The sequence below is a fragment of the Lissotriton vulgaris genome, chromosome 10 (genome assembly GCF_964263255.1).
Source record: "Lissotriton vulgaris chromosome 10, aLisVul1.2, whole genome shotgun sequence".
Classification (NCBI taxonomy): domain Eukaryota; kingdom Metazoa; phylum Chordata; class Amphibia; order Caudata; family Salamandridae; genus Lissotriton; species Lissotriton vulgaris.
The window spans coordinates 105,835,507-105,853,879 of NC_141698.1; the positions used below are offsets into that span (position 1 = coordinate 105,835,507).

Here is an 18,373-nt window from a genome sequence, read left to right on the forward strand (position 1 = left end):
CCATCTCGCTAATCTACAAGAAGCTTATCAACAACATGGCGGACCCATTGGCACTTATAAAATCGCGCTGGATCGAGGATGGGCTGGAGTTAGACGATGAGGATTGGCAGGAGGCGGTCTCCTCTCCCCGTGTGGTAGCGATACAGATGAGGCTCAGACTTGTACAATTGAAGATCCTACACAGGTCGTACATCACGGGGCCTCGTTTAGTTCGTATGGGTCGCTCAGAGGGTGGGGAGTGTAGGAGGAGGTGTGGGGAACTTGGTACGTTTATCCATATACTGTGGCACTGTACTGAGATACAGATTTACTGGGGGAGGGTTCATGACAAGTTGCAAGAGGTCTTGGGGGTAGAGCTGAGACCCGAGGCCCGCAGATGTATCTTGAACATTTGGGAGCCAACAGATCTGAACACATATAAGAAGCAATGGGCGACTTTGGCATGCATGATAGCTAAGCGTAACGTTACCCAGTTGTGGGGAGCGAGCCAGCTGCCCCGCATTGAGAAGTGGATGGAGGACCTGGACTGGTGCATGTTTAGGGAACGAGCAGTCTATGTGGCTAGGGGGTGTCCTGGGAAGTGGGGGAAGGTTTGGGAGGCTTGGAATCATTACCGAGGAGATATATGTACACCCCCAGCACGCCTGGAAGAGGAGGAGGCGCAGGTGTCCCCTTGATCCAATATCGCTATTTTGTATCATTGTTTTGATGTATGAAACGTAATGATGATCACCGGACGGAGCTTCCTTTGTCACCTGTTGAAATTTTTCTTTTTTGTTTTATTAATAAAAAGAACTTTAAAAAAAATAATAACAAGGGGTGTCTATGAGTAACTACTCCTTAACCCCCACTGCGGTTACCAACATGTTTCAGCCATATTTATTTACCCTACTGAGTCGTTGGCCTTCCTCAGGGTATAGATTCCTCTAAAATCTGGTTCTTATCACAATGCAAACGATTGTTAGAAACAAATGGTTAAATCAACCTTACTTGTTCTCCGTAACACACTTGTCACTCATATCCAAGTCTCGTAAATTAATCTCTGAACCCGGGACCATCGTGGGGACATTGCTTTGTAGTCACACATTCGTCAAGGGACGGTGTACCCTTTTTAGGCAACTCTGCGTCCTCCGACGATGAGCAAAATATGAAATCCGAATCCGCACTGCTTGACCAATGTCGAATGGACGATTCCATGTGGCTGTACTGTTCAACAACCTGTCATTTTCCCCCACTTATATATAGTTTTGTTTGGATTGTACTGTTAAATAAAATTGCATTTTTATTTTGGTTTGCTGTTTTATTTTATAAATATAAAATGTAATTAACAATTCAGGAGTGCGCTTGAGAAGATGTAGAATGCTTAAACATTTGCTTGCCTTCAATCTCGAAGTTTGAACAAAAAACATGCAATGGTTCACTTTTTGGTGCATGAAAAACGTATCCCAATTCATGGATGTATATGCAAAGATTTGGGCCACAAAATCATGATCCATAATGTTACAATAATATGTGACGTCACACTGTGGTCAGAGATGTTCCCATTAAGCAAAGGATAAAGGATGTGTATAGGAACTGCATCGGTCTAAACAGCATGAGTCTGTAGATGATTGCGGATGTGTAACCTGTCTGTGTAAAATCTGTTATCTGTTCGATTGGAATTACAAGATCAACAGTTTCACTGCAGACCCAGTATTTTCCTCCCAGATATTATGTCTGTCCAAAGCAGATGAGATCTCCGGTAAGTAAACTGGAGGACAATGATGGATTTCCTGGGGCGTTGGAAGCAGAATTGCAGATTCCATGGTATATCTATTTTTTCAGAATCATAATCCTCATTAATTCAACTCCCCTGGAGTTACCGGTACCCATAAAATGGCTTGAGGGCTGGTCATACATGGCGTGCTAGGTTTCAACATTTTGGCAGGTGATAAGAATTATCCCCCCTAAGTGGCCTTCGACTACAACACTGCTTGCTAACCTATGTGTGTCCAGGTAGCAGAAACCTCATCTTAACTCTGAATTGCAAAAGTAAATCCGGCTGCTGTGTCCTGCCCCTCAGACCCTTGAAGGTGGTCTCAGAGGCACATTGTGGCCAAAATAATATATATTTTTTGGACAGACGCGATCCTGCTGGACTCCTGCAGAGTCATGGCTTTTAAAAACCAAACGCCCATCCGCATTTTTATTACAAGAAATATGACCCCAGGGAGGGCCAGGGGTCTTTACCTATATAATTTTTTTTGAGGGGGGGCGGGCATTAGGTGGGCCTCCTTCTCCAAGCTATCGAGGACCCTGAGAATTACAACCTCCAGAGCCAAATGCTAATTTAAGGGAAGGTGGGGCAAGCAGTCCACCCTCCCAGAGCCACAAATGGGTCTCAGGAATGTCATCCACTGGAGCCAAATACAATAAGAAGGGGTGGGGGGCGTGTGTCCCCTTCTCCTCCCTGTACTGATATCATCCCCACACAACGCTTGGGGTGTTTGTTGGCTGCTAATCCACTGCTGCATGCAGCCGAAGTTCTCAGAAAACTATCACTTATGTCTTAAGGGAACTAAAACACACACCCTGCCCTGCATAGCTAATTACTACACACATTACATCACTCATGATATGCTCTATAACATCAATGATAACATCACTGCAACATTTGAAAGGAAATAATTGATGACAAGACTATGCATTGTGGGGGCGTGAGTTATAGTTATCTTCGGCACAAGTTATAGTTACTAAAGATAACTAGAACTAGTGAATATCAGTGGTTTAATATACATACACATACAAAGTATAGATGCTGAAACACATAGTTCAATGTACTATATATTACCATTGGTCATTGCTGGTAGAGGCTATGACTCACAAGATGAAATGTCTCAGGTGGGTCATACTACCCCACCTTTAGTAGGGTTAATGAACAGCACTTTACTCCCTGCAAATGCCTACATGTCTCATGTCATGCTCTTCTTTCATGTGCATTAGTTAGAGCAACATAGATTTAAGTACATTCAGAGCGAGAGACGGTGAAGATCAAGGGTCTGAGTGATGATTAAGATCCATCTCACCTTTATTATGGGTTTATGATTTGAACCTTGTACTGTAGCAGTACGTGTTTGAATCTGAATGTATTACTGCACCTGCTTCAAATAACACGTATGTTAGGGCCACATTTATTTTTACAATGAGAGTATTAAAATAATTTCTGCAACAAAAGTATGAAAAGGCCATTGAATTTTTATTGCAAGCTGAGCAGGTGGTAAGCCCTGGAGAATGAACATACTTTTTCAAACGTGGCTCGCAGATTTCTTGCTTTGCCCACAGGGAAAGGTGGTGAGTCCAGAAACCATGGGAATTGACATAGAAGGTGTGTCTAGGTGCCCATGTCTAAATCTTATTTCCATTTAAAGGGGAACATGATGATAACATTAAAACTACAAGTAACTTTATGACTCGTGCCTTTCCTCCACATTCCAGGGGACTTTTTAAAATTGCCTAAGTTTAATTCAAAAAGAACAACTGATGGAAAGAATGCTGCACACTGTCAAACATTCACCCCAGTACAGAGAGCTGGGCCTAAATAGTTTTCTTGCTCCCCATGCCATTCCAGTTCGGACTCAGGCATATGCAAATCAGTCTCGACTCTGTTCCCCATTGGAACGGTCCAAATCGAACTGCCAGGCCAGGTCCTCCCTGGACTGGAAATAAGCATCCTGGGACCGGTTTCGGGGCATCGCACCTCATCAGCCAGGCTAGCTTGACTCCAGTGGCATGGAGAGCACTGGACCCACATCTGGGCATACCCGTCCCACTCGGTGTGTCAAATGCAAAAAGAACAATTGATGGACAGAATGCTGTACAATGTCAAACATTCACCCAAGTAGAGAGATCTGGGCCTAAAACCATCGTTTTTATGCTCCCCATGCCATTCCAGTTCAGACCCAGCCATATGCAAATAAGTCTTGACTCTGTTCCCCATTGGAACAGTCCAGCCCAAACTGCCAGGCCAGGTCCTCTCTGGACTGGAAACAAGCATACTGGGGCCGGTATCTGGGCAAAAATATTTTTTTACGATGGGTGTAAATCCTGCAAAAGATTGTGACATCATGGAGGCAGTCAGCATGTGGACAATTTCTTGGGAAACAGGTTTATACTGGTGAGCACATTTCTTTATACTCTTTCCTACTCATCCCCTGCTCACCCTGACTCACAGGTAAAATCAGACAGGATAAAGGGAGGTCCTTCAATCAGCAACATGGTATCTAGAAATATGAACCTTTCCTCCTATGCACCGGGCTAAAGTATTTGTTGTGCAAAATAAACCATTTAAAAAACAAACATCACTATGGGCCTAATTATGATGTTGGTCGGATGACACTAGCGTAAACGGGACAGCCCGACATGCAGTCGGCAGTCTTGCTGCCATCATTACAATGCGACCGCCTTCACAGCGGTTGTAAAGTGTATGTTTTAAATTGGGGCTTGTGCTGCGGGCTGCAGCACAAGACACAATAGAAAAAATACACTTTCAAAACATCCATACACTGTGTGGCAGGCACCATAGCGGAGGACCAGGGGGGAAAGAGGCCACCAAAGTCACTTTCCACCTGCCTTTTCATGGTGGGCGGACTGCCATGAAAGGGCAGGCAGAAACAGACATCGTAATCACAACGGCGGAGCCAAGGCTGGCTCCGCTGTCAATTTGGGATTACTATTTTGCCCGCCGCGCCGACAGGCTCTGTGAGCCCATCAGAAGCAGAGCATAATTCCCCCCAGGCGGCCGGATGGAAACCTATGATATTGGGCGGAAAGACTCCAATGAGCTGTCGGATGACTTTCCGCTGACATCATAATGGGGTCCTAAGTGACTACATTCATATGAATTTTTTAAAGACAATAATACAATTGTGCAGACGGAATTTCTAGGAAATATCCACTAAAATAATTGTGAAAAGCTTTATATCCTTTTGGGTGTTGGCTGTCGCCTCCAATTGGTGATTTGTCACTTTAATTATATGCACAGAATTTAAGAAAATGACACAAAGCCATTTCTCCACTTTTGCAATTAAGTAGCATGGACCATTCAATGTTCCAGGGGTCCTTTCTGTTCTTGGTAAAATGTTGCCAGGTAGAATGTTTCCGCAGACTCTTTTCTGCTGGATTGAGGTTTCAGTGTCCTCACACTACTGAAGCACTGAACAAGTTTATTTCTGAGGATAGTGCTTTCACTGCCATCCCACAACTTGCAGAGTAATGTCCCACCAGGACGCAGGATGCTCTGTGCGAGATCTACAAGGGTCAGACAAATCCCAACAATCTTTTGATGGTCTAGGTCTCGAATCCCAGTAGCATTAGGTGCCATATCACTCAAGATGACGTCTGCCATTCCCCCTGGAAGGATGTCTTTAATTTTGTCCTGGGTGGCTGGATCGGTGATGTCAGCATTTGACAGAAAGAATGCTCCATCCAGTGGGGTAATACGTTGAAGATCCACGCCAACTACAAAGCCAACACTAGCATTAGAGTCTGCAAGAAACAACATGGATTTATTTACTTTACAGGTACAAAAGAAAACTGGATTGAGTAAAATTACTGTGGGTTTGGGTTGGGACAAAGCTTTGCAGATACATTTATTTCATGAGCATCTACAGCCACAACAGCCTTCTGTAACTTCTAAGAAGTGTACTGACCATCGCAGGCACGAAGTAAATCGTAAATCATACGTACTTATATAGCGCCTTTCACCGTAAGATTTAAACGCGCTTGCTTTAGGAACCCGTCTTGGCTTTTCCCTGCAAGATAACCCCTACTGGGCATCCCCAAGGTGAAAGCCAGGCATCCCATCGCGGTGGGGCCGTTGTGGAGATTAAGCAAGCTATTGCCCAGAGTTGCAGAGTGTGAACCCATGATTGGAGTAGGCACCGAGGCGAGAATTATCGAGTCCGTGGACATTTTGAGCTCAAGACCCTGCTGCGTCGGGGATTGAACCCTGGTCCCGGGTCTGACCTCTGCGTCCAGGTCTGCCTCCTCTAACCGGTGAGCCACACTTCTCCACAGTGATAAACCAATATCACATCAGGCATCCTTGAAAGCCACTGTATCAACAAACTATGTATAGAATGAAATTCACAGCTGTATTGACCATTTGCTTTAAAATCTATATTGACCCTGACAATGACAAGTAAAAATAACTCTACACCTAAGCATAAGCCTGCGCTAACCTTAAATGTTTCACTATACCCAAGTCTTTGCCTAACACCAACCGTCAAATTAGCACTAGCGCTAACCATTGTTACAAATGAAAAAGAAATCCCTGAGGTTCTAGTAAAATAGTTAAAAACTAAATATATTTGCATGGATGGAAAAAGGTTAAACGTTTTTAGAATGTATAGCAACTTTTTGATAAAATGTTAAATATATTTTTTTAAGCATGTATGTATATGTATTAAAAACAAAGACAATATTAATTTTATAAAAATGGCATGCTGACAAATAACCATGTCGATGGGGTGGTGTTCAATGTACAGGTAGGTCTTGGGGCAGTGCCTTCCTTTTATTGAAGTACAGATAAAGTAGCATATCTGATAAAGTTGAAGTACACCTTCAAGCAGTTCATAATAAACATTAAAATTACTCTGTTCCCTACACGCAGGGTCTTGAGCACAAAATGTCCACGGACTCGGTAATTCTCACTTCGGTGCCTACTCGAATCACAGGTTCACACTCTGCAACTCTGGGCAATAGCTTGCTTAATCTCCACTACGGCCCCCCGCGGCGGGATGCCTGGCTTTCACCTTGGGGATACCCAGTAGGGGCTATCTCACAGGGAAAAACCAGGACGGGTTCCCAATGCAAAGCGCTTTGAGACCTGGCGGTGATATTGCGCTATATAAAAACCCATCCATCCATCCACACTGACCCACTCTAAGGAGAATCAGGATTCACCTCATACTTATCCCCACTCTACATTTAACACATGGCTAGTTAAATGCATATACTTACCCAGTCCAGCTGAGTTTACCCTCTGGACGGCCACCTGACTCCATGCACCAGGGGCAGCGCCACAGTCCACGACAATGTGTCCCGGGTACAAAATCTGATGCTTCTTGTCTATTTCCAAAAGTTTAAAGGCACTACGGCAGCGATAGTTCTGTGCATGTGCCGCTTTCACAAATGGATCTTTTAGTTGTCTAGCTACCCAACGATGTTCTGCTCCCGTCTTTACTTTTCCACATTTTGCTGTTGTGTGCAGCATTCGCCAGTGATTCAGTGCCTTCGCCATTACTGCACTAAGAAAAGAAAACAATTACACTATTAATTAGACATTATGGACATATGAATGAAAGTAGGACAAGTAAACATTATTATGGCAAAGGAACATTTGTATTATATGTTTTGGTGCTTGCATTAACTGCAGTGGTATAAATACCCATTGTTTACAGGAAACCGCCAAAATATTTTCCATATTTCAGTGTCATCATAAAGACAGCCCCCAAACCACTCTGCAGAGCGTTACCATGTTTGGGGCACTGGCATTATGCAGTATTGATGAATAAATTGTGACACAATTTTATTGAAATTCTGTGGCATATTTTATAGCAGTAATATGTTCATCTGTTTAAGCTAGAAACAACTTTTGTGAAATATGCAAAGGATGTGATTCATTATGTGGCAAATGCAATCAAGTCATAATTATAAGGGTAAGTGCTGCAGCCACAGCCATCATATAAATCAAATGGCCTTCACAAATAAGCATTGATTGAACTATCGATAAAATAAAAATATATTATACAAAATATTTGACAGGATCCAGTATTGCCATCTTGAGACTCTAGGTGTATATCACCAGAATTCCTCGATGACAACACAAGGTGATATTACATTGTTATCCATTATGCATCTTACATAATTAAAATGAAACTAATCAAGTTATAACCGCCATGGATAGTGTGCTAAAATTACCAATGCATTATGAGTAAAAACATGAACACCTAGTCAGATTTAAAAATATGCAATAATTCTTCTGTAGTTTTTGTAAAGACAGTGGATGCAAATGTATATGAAATTCCCTTTTTCTGACCTGTAACATTTGTGGAGGTGTATCTTGATTTACGCAAGATGTTAGCCTGGTTGGTTCTTGAACGTTTAGCTTGCTGCATTAGGAGCGCCCCCATTTATGCACCCCAATAAGAAACCTACTATTCAGATGCATTTGATAAATCACCCAATGACAACTTCTAGTTCACTTATAACTTTAGACCCTCATGCATCTTTGTGAGGTGCCATAAAGCCAATAATATTCATCTTTGTGGTGGGTCCTGCCCATTTTGACATTGCCTGTTTGAGCATGCATGCACGGATATCTTTAGTTCCCACTGCAATACCAAGCTCTCAAGGGAAAATTTTAACCTGGCCATTGACTGATGTTATCTAACTACGCTTTGAAATGAAGCGGCAATCAATTTATTTGAGGACTTTCTTACGAAATAAGTTTCTGTGTTGTTTGTGGAATACTGTCTAAAATCCCTACTTCATTTTCTTTTAAATGTATACATTTTTTTAAACATATCAATATGCAATAAATTGCTAATGGGTCCACGTAGCTATCTATGACTCAGTAAGTTAGCCAGTTTTCTAGCAATTGTACATTCATTTCATAAGGTTGTTCTAAATGTTTTTACATTACAACCTGGAAGTCATTTGGAAAGGGGCGACCACTCGGTCCCCCCGAACGTATGGCGGAGTACCACGATCCCCCCGGGAAGCCATCTTGGGCGGGAGGCGAGTCTCGGCTGGTATGCCCGAAGCGGCGTAGCCGGGGCGCGCTTTTTCCCGCCCTAGAGTGGGCTGGCCTAGACACTGACGCGGCTGGCCACGCCCTTGGGGCAGGCAGGGGCGGGTTTACGCCCGCCCTGAAGACGGATAAAAGGAGACGCCAGACCAGAAGGCATCCTCTTGTTCCTGTGCTCTGAAGCTGCACCTCCTCGCTGCACGTGAGCTCGAGACGGAACGAAGAGCCAATTTTGAGCGTTGTAATCTTTCTTTTGTCTTACAGATACTCTGTCGGAGAAATGCCCAAGAAAGGCGGGAAGAGAATGACGACTGAACAGATGCTTCGGGTCCTCATGAAGGAGATGACCGAGCTGAAGAAGCGGGTGGCGGAGAGAGAGGGGGAAGGGGGGCCGGAACGTCCTTCGGCCGGAGCAGCTCCAGGAGGAAGAGCCAAGAGGCCAAGGAGGGGACCGGCTGGGGGAGACGTCCCGGTTCCCTGTACCCCGCTCGAAGCGCCAACCCCAGTACCGGTGGAGGGGAATCCGATTCCCGTGGTGGTCACCCCTGTGTCCAATGAAGATATGCCGCCCGAGCTGGCAGCACAACTTGCAGCGTGGTTGGGCGAAGGTAGTGAGGGCGCCACGGCTGTCGACGCGCAGGCGCTGATGAAGCAACTGCGTGAGAAACGGGATGCAGCCAAGGTGTCCGCGCCGGCTGCAGTAGTCGAGAAGCCACAAGGGACGATTACGACCGCAGAGGCAGCGTCCGGTGCAGGTAAGCGGCCATTGCCGATTGCGAGGGACGAGTCAGCACCCTCTCGTAGAGAAAGGTTGGGTCAACATGTGCCTTTGGCTATTAAAGAGAAGATTTGGGCGGGGGAATATGTGAACATCTTCTCGTTGCTTGTTGATCATTATGAGGTGGAGCATGTTAAAGGCCAGAAAGACCTCATGCATCCGAGTGTTTGGCGCGCAAAAATGGCCGCCTTTAAAGTAAATGAAAACATTGGCAATTGGGGGATTTTTACGTCGATCTTGGGGGAACGAAGGCCCGAGTTGCTTTCCGAGTTGCCGACCTATCAGTCGCGAATCATGGGGTACTCGACATCACACCAGGGTAACCATTGGTTCTGCTACGATAATCTTTTTAGAAAGGCTAAAGAGCATAATAAAAGCTTAACCTGGGATTGTTATGATTCTTTGTCATGGGATAAAATGAAGGAGACAGGTATGTTGAAAATGCCATTGGTAGGGAGTAATGTTGGCGAATCCTCCCGCCAATATGCGGGGACGCCCTTTCGATCAGGTACGGGTACCGACGATTACTCGAGACCTGCCGGCAATACAGGGAAAAGGGGGTTTTGTTGGAATTTCAACAGAGGTAAATGTACTAGGCCCCAGGGATCGTGTAAATTTAAACACGAATGTAGTGGGTGCGGGTCGTCCCATCCTGAGTCCACGTGCAGAGCCAAAACGGGTGATAACGGGGGTAGAGGAGGCGCCAAACAGGTCTAACATAGTCCGAGGGGCGCCTTTACCTACCCCGATTGATACCTTGGCGATGATTCCCTGGCTCAGTGAATACCCGGATCGTACTTCTGCTGGGGTGTTGCGGAACGGGTTTTCGTATGGTTTCCGCATCCCAGTAGGGGACTTTCAGGGTGTGGAGAAGTGTAAAAATCAACTTTCGGTCCTGCAGCATACGACCGTGGTACAGGATAAGATTCGGAAAGAGGTTACTCGAGGTCGGGTCGCCGGCCCGTTTAGTGTACCCCCGGTGCAGAATTTTGTTTGTTCTCCTTTAGGGGTGGTCCCCAAGAAGGACCAGGGTGAGTTCCGACTGATTCATAACTTATCAGCTCCACGTGGTTTTTCTGTAAACGAAGCAATAGACCCGGAAGTGTGTTCGGTGCGGTACGCATCCTTCGATGAGGCCGTAGCCATTTTGAATCGCCTGGGGCCCGGGGCGCTGATGGCGAAGTCAGATATCGAGTCAGCGTTCCGGTTGCTCCCGGTACATCCAGACGATCAGCGTCTCCTGGGTTTCATGTTTCAGGGTCATTATTACATGGATAGGTGTATGCCGATGGGGTGCTCTATATCTTGTGCCTATTTCGAGAAATTCAGTAGTTTTCTACAATGGGTCTTCACAAAGAAGACGGGTTTCCAACATGTAATGCATTACCTCGATGATTTTTTGTTCCTTGGGGCAGCCGGGGATCTCGAATGTGGCCAGGCCTTGGCCGAATTTTGTGTGTTAATGAAGCAGTTTGGTGTGCCATTGGCGCCAGGTAAGACGGTGGGTCCTGCGACTTGCCTCGAGTTTCTGGGGATCGAGTTAGACTCCAGTGAGGGTTGTTTCCGTTTACCAGCTGACAAAGTGTTGAAGTTCAGGGCAGCCCTGCAAATGTGTATAAGTGGATCTAAAGTTACGCTGCATCAATTACAGCAGTTAGTTGGACAGTTGAATTTTGCCCTGAGGGTTATACCAATGGCCCGCCCCTTTTCCCGTTCGATTGCCCAAGCTATGGGCGGCCTAAAGGAGGGTCATCATCGCACGAGACTATCGGCTGAGGTCCGCCAGGACATGCGCATTTGGTTAGCATTTCTGGCGGATTTCAATGGTCGAGTCGTCTGGAACAAACCGGCCGTGTCCTCTGAAGAGCTGGGGCTATGGACAGATTCGGCAGGTAGCATAGGTTTTGGTGCCATCTTCGGCACGAAATGGTCGGCACAAAGGTGGCCGGCATGGTGGCATGACAATGGACTGACAAGTAATATTGCTTTCCTGGAACTTTTCCCCATTTTGGTGGCCCTGAGAACCTGGCCCGAAGGGTTCAAAGATCACTCTGTGGTATTTTGGTCTGACAATATGACCGTGGTCGAGTGTATCAATAGCCAGGCAGCACGATGCAAACTGATCTTGAGACTGCTCAAAGAAATTGTTTTACTGTGTATGCAACTGAATGTGCTATTCAGAGCGAAACATGTCCCGGGAGTAATGAATCAGGCGGCTGATGCACTGTCTCGTTTTCATATGCAGGCTTTCTCGGGTTTCCTGCCCACAGCGGACCCGGAGCCGGCACCCTTTCCCGAAGCTCTCTGGTCTCTCGGTGCCCCGAACTTCGTCACCTCGTGGGAGAGAGTTTAGCACCAAGGACGAGGAAGGCATATGAAGGGGCGTTCCGGTCCTATTTAGCCTTTTTGGGGACTGATGGAGAGGGGCTTTGGGGCCACGAGGAATGGGTAGTGAATTTTCTGATGTCTTTACATATGGCTGGGAAATCGGTGGCTACGGCCCAGAGGCATCGTGCTGCCATTTCCTTTGTTGCCAGGGCTCATGGTATCCAGGACCCGACAGCGTCTTTCGTTGTGCAGAAAGCGCTGCGTGGGTGGCAACGCCTTGAGGGTCGCAGAGTAGATGAGAGGCGCCCGATAGGTTTGGATAGGTTGGCCCAGTTGTTATCCACACTCCCTGCCACATGTTCATCTCAGTTTGAGACAGTGTTGTTCCGAGCCGCTTTTACGCTGGCATTTCATGGGGCGATGCGGGTAAGCGAACTAGTAGCAAGGAACAAACAGGATGTGACAGGGGGTTTGTGCCAGGAGCACGTTCAGATCAGAGGAGAGACAATGACTGTCTCCTTTGTCAGGTCCAAGACCGATCAAGGTGGGATGGGTGACTGCATAATCATACGCAGGATTCCCGGGTCCTCCATGTGTCCGGTAAAGTGTTTAGAAGACTACCTAGCACGAAGGGTGGCATCATGGGGGGGGACCTTGTTGAGACACGCGGACGCCACCCCACTGACAAAATTTCAGTTTCAGCGGGTGCTTGCGATGTCAATTGCCGCTGCGGGCTTGAACCCGGGCGAGTTTGGGACCCATTCCTTTCGGATAGGGGCTGCTACAGAAGCTACAGCCAGGGGTCTTAATGTTGAACAAGTGAAACGTGTGGGGCGTTGGTCCTCCAATTGTTATAAAAGGTATGTGCGGTTGCACATGTTGTGAAGCTGTAATGATGTACTCACGCTTCTTGTTTTTGTTTGGTTTTCAGTTGCGCAAGCCTACGAGGCGGGCGGACTATGCAGTCGACCCAACACCGGGCCAGCGGTCAGACATCACCGGCTGTGAAAAAGGAGGTGTGGGTCGTGGGCCACTCATACGTGAGGCGTGCCGCGGACGTATTCAAAGCAGGTGACATGATTCACGTAGCTGGGGAATACGGGTACAGTGTGTCCTTCTACGGAAGAGGCGGTCTCTGTATTGACCAGTTTCAAGCATTCTTCGAGGGTTTGTTAGGGCGGACGAGGTCACCGCCGTCTATAGTCATAGTACATCTAGGGGGCAATGATTTGGTCACCACCGGTAGACGACTTCTCCTGGAGGCAATGCTTTCCACTGTAAGTTGGTTAGCGAGGAGAGTTCCGGGGTGCACAATTGCGTGGTACCATATGATCCCACGAAAGGTGTGGCGGGGGGCTATTTCTGTTCCGGCTTTGAATCATTCTGTTAGAAAGCTTAATAACAAAGTGAGTAGGTTGTTCCGTTCCAAGACATTGCATTCTATTTCACATGGGTGTATTAATAATGACAGTATGTATTCGGGGGATGGTGTGCATTTGTCTCGGGTGGGGAATGAGTTACTTATAGGAGACTTCTTAGCATGGCTAAAAACGTTATAACATGACCTTTAGGTAGGAGTTTTGTGGGGGGTCCGGATAGCCGGTCAACTATCCGGCCTGTGGCGGTAAGGTCATGATCGGTGAGCACTAATTGGAAGATCCCTATGAGTGGGCGTCACCCAACACGGATGGGAGCGCTCGGGGGAGGTGGCCATTGGCCCCTCAACGGGGAGGCGGTCCCTTCTAAGGATGGGTCGCCGAAAGAAAAGGAAAGGCGGTCAAGGCCCCTTCCTGGGTAGGAGGGGTTACAGCCCCCTCCTGGGGAATTTCCCGGGGCCAGGACGTCTGCGACGGCAGATGTGATAAGTGGTGTGGGGTTTGGGGGGGGGTCTACGGTACCTTCTAGATACCTCACACGAGTCCTCGGACGACCTTTAAGTGGCGTCGAGTTTTATTGGGGCCCCCGTCAAGTCAAGGGAAATTGGTAGTTGCACTTGAGGTACGCCTCTGTGCTGTCGCCCCTCACAAGTGGGGGGGGTATTTCTGGTTTAGGGATCTTGACACCGGTTACGACCTTGCCGTTGGCCCTTAAACGTTAGGATGTACAATTTCAAAAATGTCAAGTAAATGTTTTGTAGGATGTTAGTTCGGCTAGGAGAACCTCTGTATTAGAGAATCTGTTAAGGTTAGCCAAACATCGCAATGTGGTAATGAAATTGTACATTAATATGGAACTGTTGATTTAATGTTTTAATTTTGTTTTAATAAATACGGCCGGGAGGGTCACTCCCTCCCTCTTCCAAAAACTTCAAGAACTGTTTCCGGTTTCCCTCCTTTTGGGATTGTGTTGAGAGGGGGTGGCGGGTATCTCAGCCATATGGAAAGGGGCGACCACTCGGTCCCCCCGAACGTATGGCGGAGTACCACGATCCCCCCGGGAAGCCATCTTGGGCGGGAGGCGAGTCTCGGCTGGTATGCCCGAAGCGGCGTAGCCGGGGCGCGCTTTTTCCCGCCCTAGAGTGGGCTGGCCTAGACACTGACGCGGCTGGCCACGCCCTTGGGGCAGGCAGGGGCGGGTTTACGCCCGCCCTGAAGACGGATAAAAGGAGACGCCAGACCAGAAGGCATCCTCTTGTTCCTGTGCTCTGAAGCTGCACCTCCTCGCTGCACGTGAGCTCGAGACGGAACGAAGAGCCAATTTTGACCCACCCACCAGCCCCTGAGGACAGCCAGTTGTTTTTGAATATAAGTTGATGGATAACTCTAATTTCGTTTACAGGTTGTGGTATTACCGTGATGATTTTGAGTGTATAATAAAGAATGGTCTATTTCGATTATGTTTTTGGAATAAAGAAATTCGGCTTTAGTGTTCATTGGTAAGCATGCTTTTAATACAGTTGTAGTAGTCAATGTCTTTTTAGTTAGTAAGTTAGTTAGCATTGTCGTATTTATTTTGGTCGGGCGGTAAGGTCATGATCGGTGAGCACTAATTGGAAGATCCCTATGAGTGGGCGTCACCCAACACGGATGGGAGCGCTCGGGGGAGGTGGCCATTGGCCCCTCAACGGGGAGGCGGTCCCTTCTAAGGATGGGTCGCCGAAAGAAAAGGAAAGGCGGTCAAGGCCCCTTCCTGGGTAGGAGGGGTTACAGCCCCCTCCTGGGGAATTTCCCGGGGCCAGGACGTCTGCGACGGCAGATGTGATAAGTGGTGTGGGGTTTGGGGGGGGGTCTACGGTACCTTCTAGATACCTCACACGAGTCCTCGGACGACCTTTAAGTGGCGTCGAGTTTTATTGGGGCCCCCGTCAAGTCAAGGGAAATTGGTAGTTGCACTTGAGGTACGCCTCTGTGCTGTCGCCCCTCACAAGTGGGGGGGGTATTTCTGGTTTAGGGATCTTGACACCGGTTACGACCTTGCCGTTGGCCCTTAAACGTTAGGATGTACAATTTCAAAAATGTCAAGTAAATGTTTTGTAGGATGTTAGTTCGGCTAGGAGAACCTCTGTATTAGAGAATCTGTTAAGGTTAGCCAAACATCGCAATGTGGTAATGAAATTGTACATTAATATGGAACTGTTGATTTAATGTTTTAATTTTGTTTTAATAAATACGGCCGGGAGGGTCACTCCCTCCCTCTTCCAAAAACTTCAAGAACTGTTTCCGGTTTCCCTCCTTTTGGGATTGTGTTGAGAGGGGGTGGCGGGTATCTCAGCCATATACCTTTTTGCGCTAGACTAGTTTTCTTAATGTGGGTGTCATGATATGGAGAGAAGGACACACACTTACTCAATCTTCATTTTCAGGAAAGGTTTTATTCCATTCAATTCCATAGGCATGTCTATGGTGCACGATACTCAGCAATTGCCATTTGTGCACTAAAATACAAACAAAAACAGAAAGAAAGTCTAAAAGAGTCTAAAAGAGACAGGTTTTTAACTTTCCTTATTGACTGGTGACGCAACGCTCTACTTTACAGTAAGGCTGTGCCACAAGGAGGACTCCTGGTATAAGAAATGTCGTGGTCCATAATGTTTTTGCCTAAAAGGACCTGTAAGAACGTATCCATTGATCAGATCACAGTTACTATGAAGGAATTTGCCTACATTTCAAGCATGCCTGAGATTTTGCAAACAACAATTCAACAACCACAAAAGTGCCAATACTGACTGACTATTTGTACACACTCAATTTTTGTATGAACACTCTATTTATTAATAGTAATTATCATATATATTATTTTTTCTTTTAATCATATAACTTTAAAATGTATCATACCCAGAAGCTTATTACGAACAAATCATACATGCAAAGTACATAAAACCCACCCAACATATGTGCACAAAAACTGTTACAAAGAATAATGAACAAAAATAAATATACAATTAAGCTGTAACAGTACACATGAAAGCTCACAGTTCTGAATTATAATTGCCCAAACAGGAGTACTCTAAAGTTAACATCAATTTTATTCACTTTTCTACTCCAAAATTAATGGGCCGAGCAACCTAACAATGCACTGCTCTTGTAACCAGGGGTTTGTGTATCAATCTAATTTGTTGTTATTATCCGGATTGCAATGCCACATTTAATGGCTTGTAGGGTGCCTGTTGTCGACACATTTCGAACCTGTGGCTTTATTTAGGCGTTCTCTTCAGGACGCAGAACCAATAAATAATAAAAGCAAAAAGACACAATAGCTCTGTCACTACTTGCAATTTATCCAGGAGGTCATAAATATTATATCTCCATACATATGTTTACAACCAATTGTTTACCTTGGATTGATATATCAGTTTATCATGTGACCAGAAAAACCATCTTCACTTCTCCAATAATAAAATTTTGACAGAGCAGATATGGGCTCTAATTGGTATTAGAACGCTTATACTAGTAAATCATTCAAAACCTGATACTCTATGAATAATTACTCACAAAATTCACAAAGACCAGTACACATACAACAACCCACTATGGAACGATGACTTCAAACTAATTCTGTAAATCAATCATGTATAAGCCAATCCCGCATCGGAAAGCATATATAAAATTCCAAATAACCCAAAATACTACGGGCAAATTAGCAGTATACATTTTTTTAGTAGTATAAGGCTTTATTTCGATAAAAACATATCATAAAAAGCATCACATTTTATAAAACACATTTGCACAAGAAAAAAAATAATCCATTTACACCAAATTCTAAATTTAAGAACAATGAAAGATAAAACCACAATTAGAATTAAAAATCATGATTTGGTCAGATTCATTAAGATTAAACACTTTTTATAAGCCTTTTTGCTCTGATGGACCATGCCCACGATAAGACCTTTGAGAGACCACAGACGTACAATGTCCGTGTGTCTGACATTAAAATACGGAGTGCCGCATTTGATTGTCTAGTGCCCAACAACCGACATAAAGGTTTGAGCCACATTTTCCTCGGCTGCCCATATGCCGGGCAGGCAAATAAGATAAGGGCCACAGATTCCATTCTAGTTTGGCAGATGGGGCAGAAAGGTATTGTTTGGGACGGGGGTTTCCAGCGAGCAGTTAAGGCGCGTACTGGAAGAGCCCCGACCCTAAATCTAAAATAGAAAGCCCTGTCAGCAGATTTCCAAGCAATGTCTAGGTATGGTTCCCGAAATGGGACATCCTTATGCCTTAGGAAACTTCAGTTAATCTACCAAGAGTTGAATCAGTATTAGTTCTAGAGGCGACCCATTTCCAATAGAGGGTCTTTAGAGTTGCCTTCAGAGGGGAGGCCCTACTATCCCAAGCTTCTTTAAGGTCTAGCTCGCCAAGTAGAGTTTTTACATCTTTTAGCCATTGACATTACTTCAGCTAGCCCCTTCGCATACTTGGCAAGTTCTGGTACTCGCCACAGCCGGGCCCATAAGAGCAACGGCCGCACTCTCGCCAGATCATTGATAGAATGACATCCTAAGTCAAGTAACAAGGGTATCATTGAGGTACTCTGCGGGAGTGACATGAGGTCCCTTAAGAATTTTTTTTCGGACCTCGTCAGCTGATCAATGTTAGAAGTGCCCCACAGCTCTGCCCCGTAAAGGGCAGAACTGACCCCCTTCGCTTTATAAATGTCAATGACGGGGGCAATTGGTCTGGTCGAAGAGGAGCGCTGTTCCTTAAGGGACGCCCCTGTAACCCTTTTATGGCTTAACAACATTTTGCAAAGATCTGGGGTCCACTGCATGGTATCAGAGATGCGAATACCTAAGTAGTCAAATACAGTAACCCTTTCCAGGGAAGCATGATTTAATATCGGAGGTCGCCCAAGTTTTTTGGGGGGGGTTCAACACCAAGTACTTTGTCTTATCTGTATTTATTACTAGACCTCGTTGAATACAGAAAGCCTGAAAGTTATCAAGGAGGCTTTGGAGGGCCACAGGGGTCTTAGATATTATGAGCGTGTCATCGGCGAATAAGAGGGTAGGAATTCGCTCCCCCGCCAGGGATGGGGCA

The 18,373-nt window shown here is 45.8% G+C and overlaps 1 protein-coding gene across 6 annotated transcripts in view; it reads right to left on the reverse strand.

Moving 5' to 3' along the window:
• Positions 1-1,279: 1,279 nt before the first annotated feature.
• MRM2 (mitochondrial rRNA methyltransferase 2) overlaps positions 1,280-18,373 on the reverse strand; it is a 40,529-nt gene continuing 23,435 nt past the window's right edge. Inside the window, exons 2-4 of one of the 6 annotated variants that reach the window (XM_086940619.1) lie at positions 15,614-15,768; positions 7,000-7,286; positions 1,280-5,523 (exon numbers count right to left, since the gene is read on the reverse strand). In XM_086940619.1, coding sequence (XP_086796745.1) covers positions 5,081-5,523; positions 7,000-7,279 — 723 coding nt within the window. In that variant the 5' untranslated portion in view covers positions 7,280-7,286; positions 15,614-15,768 and the 3' untranslated portion in view covers positions 1,280-5,080. The remainder of the gene's footprint in view (positions 5,524-6,999; positions 7,287-15,613; positions 15,769-18,373) is intronic. The other 5 variants (XM_086940621.1, XM_086940618.1, XM_086940617.1 and 2 more) reach the window with 5 other exon arrangements.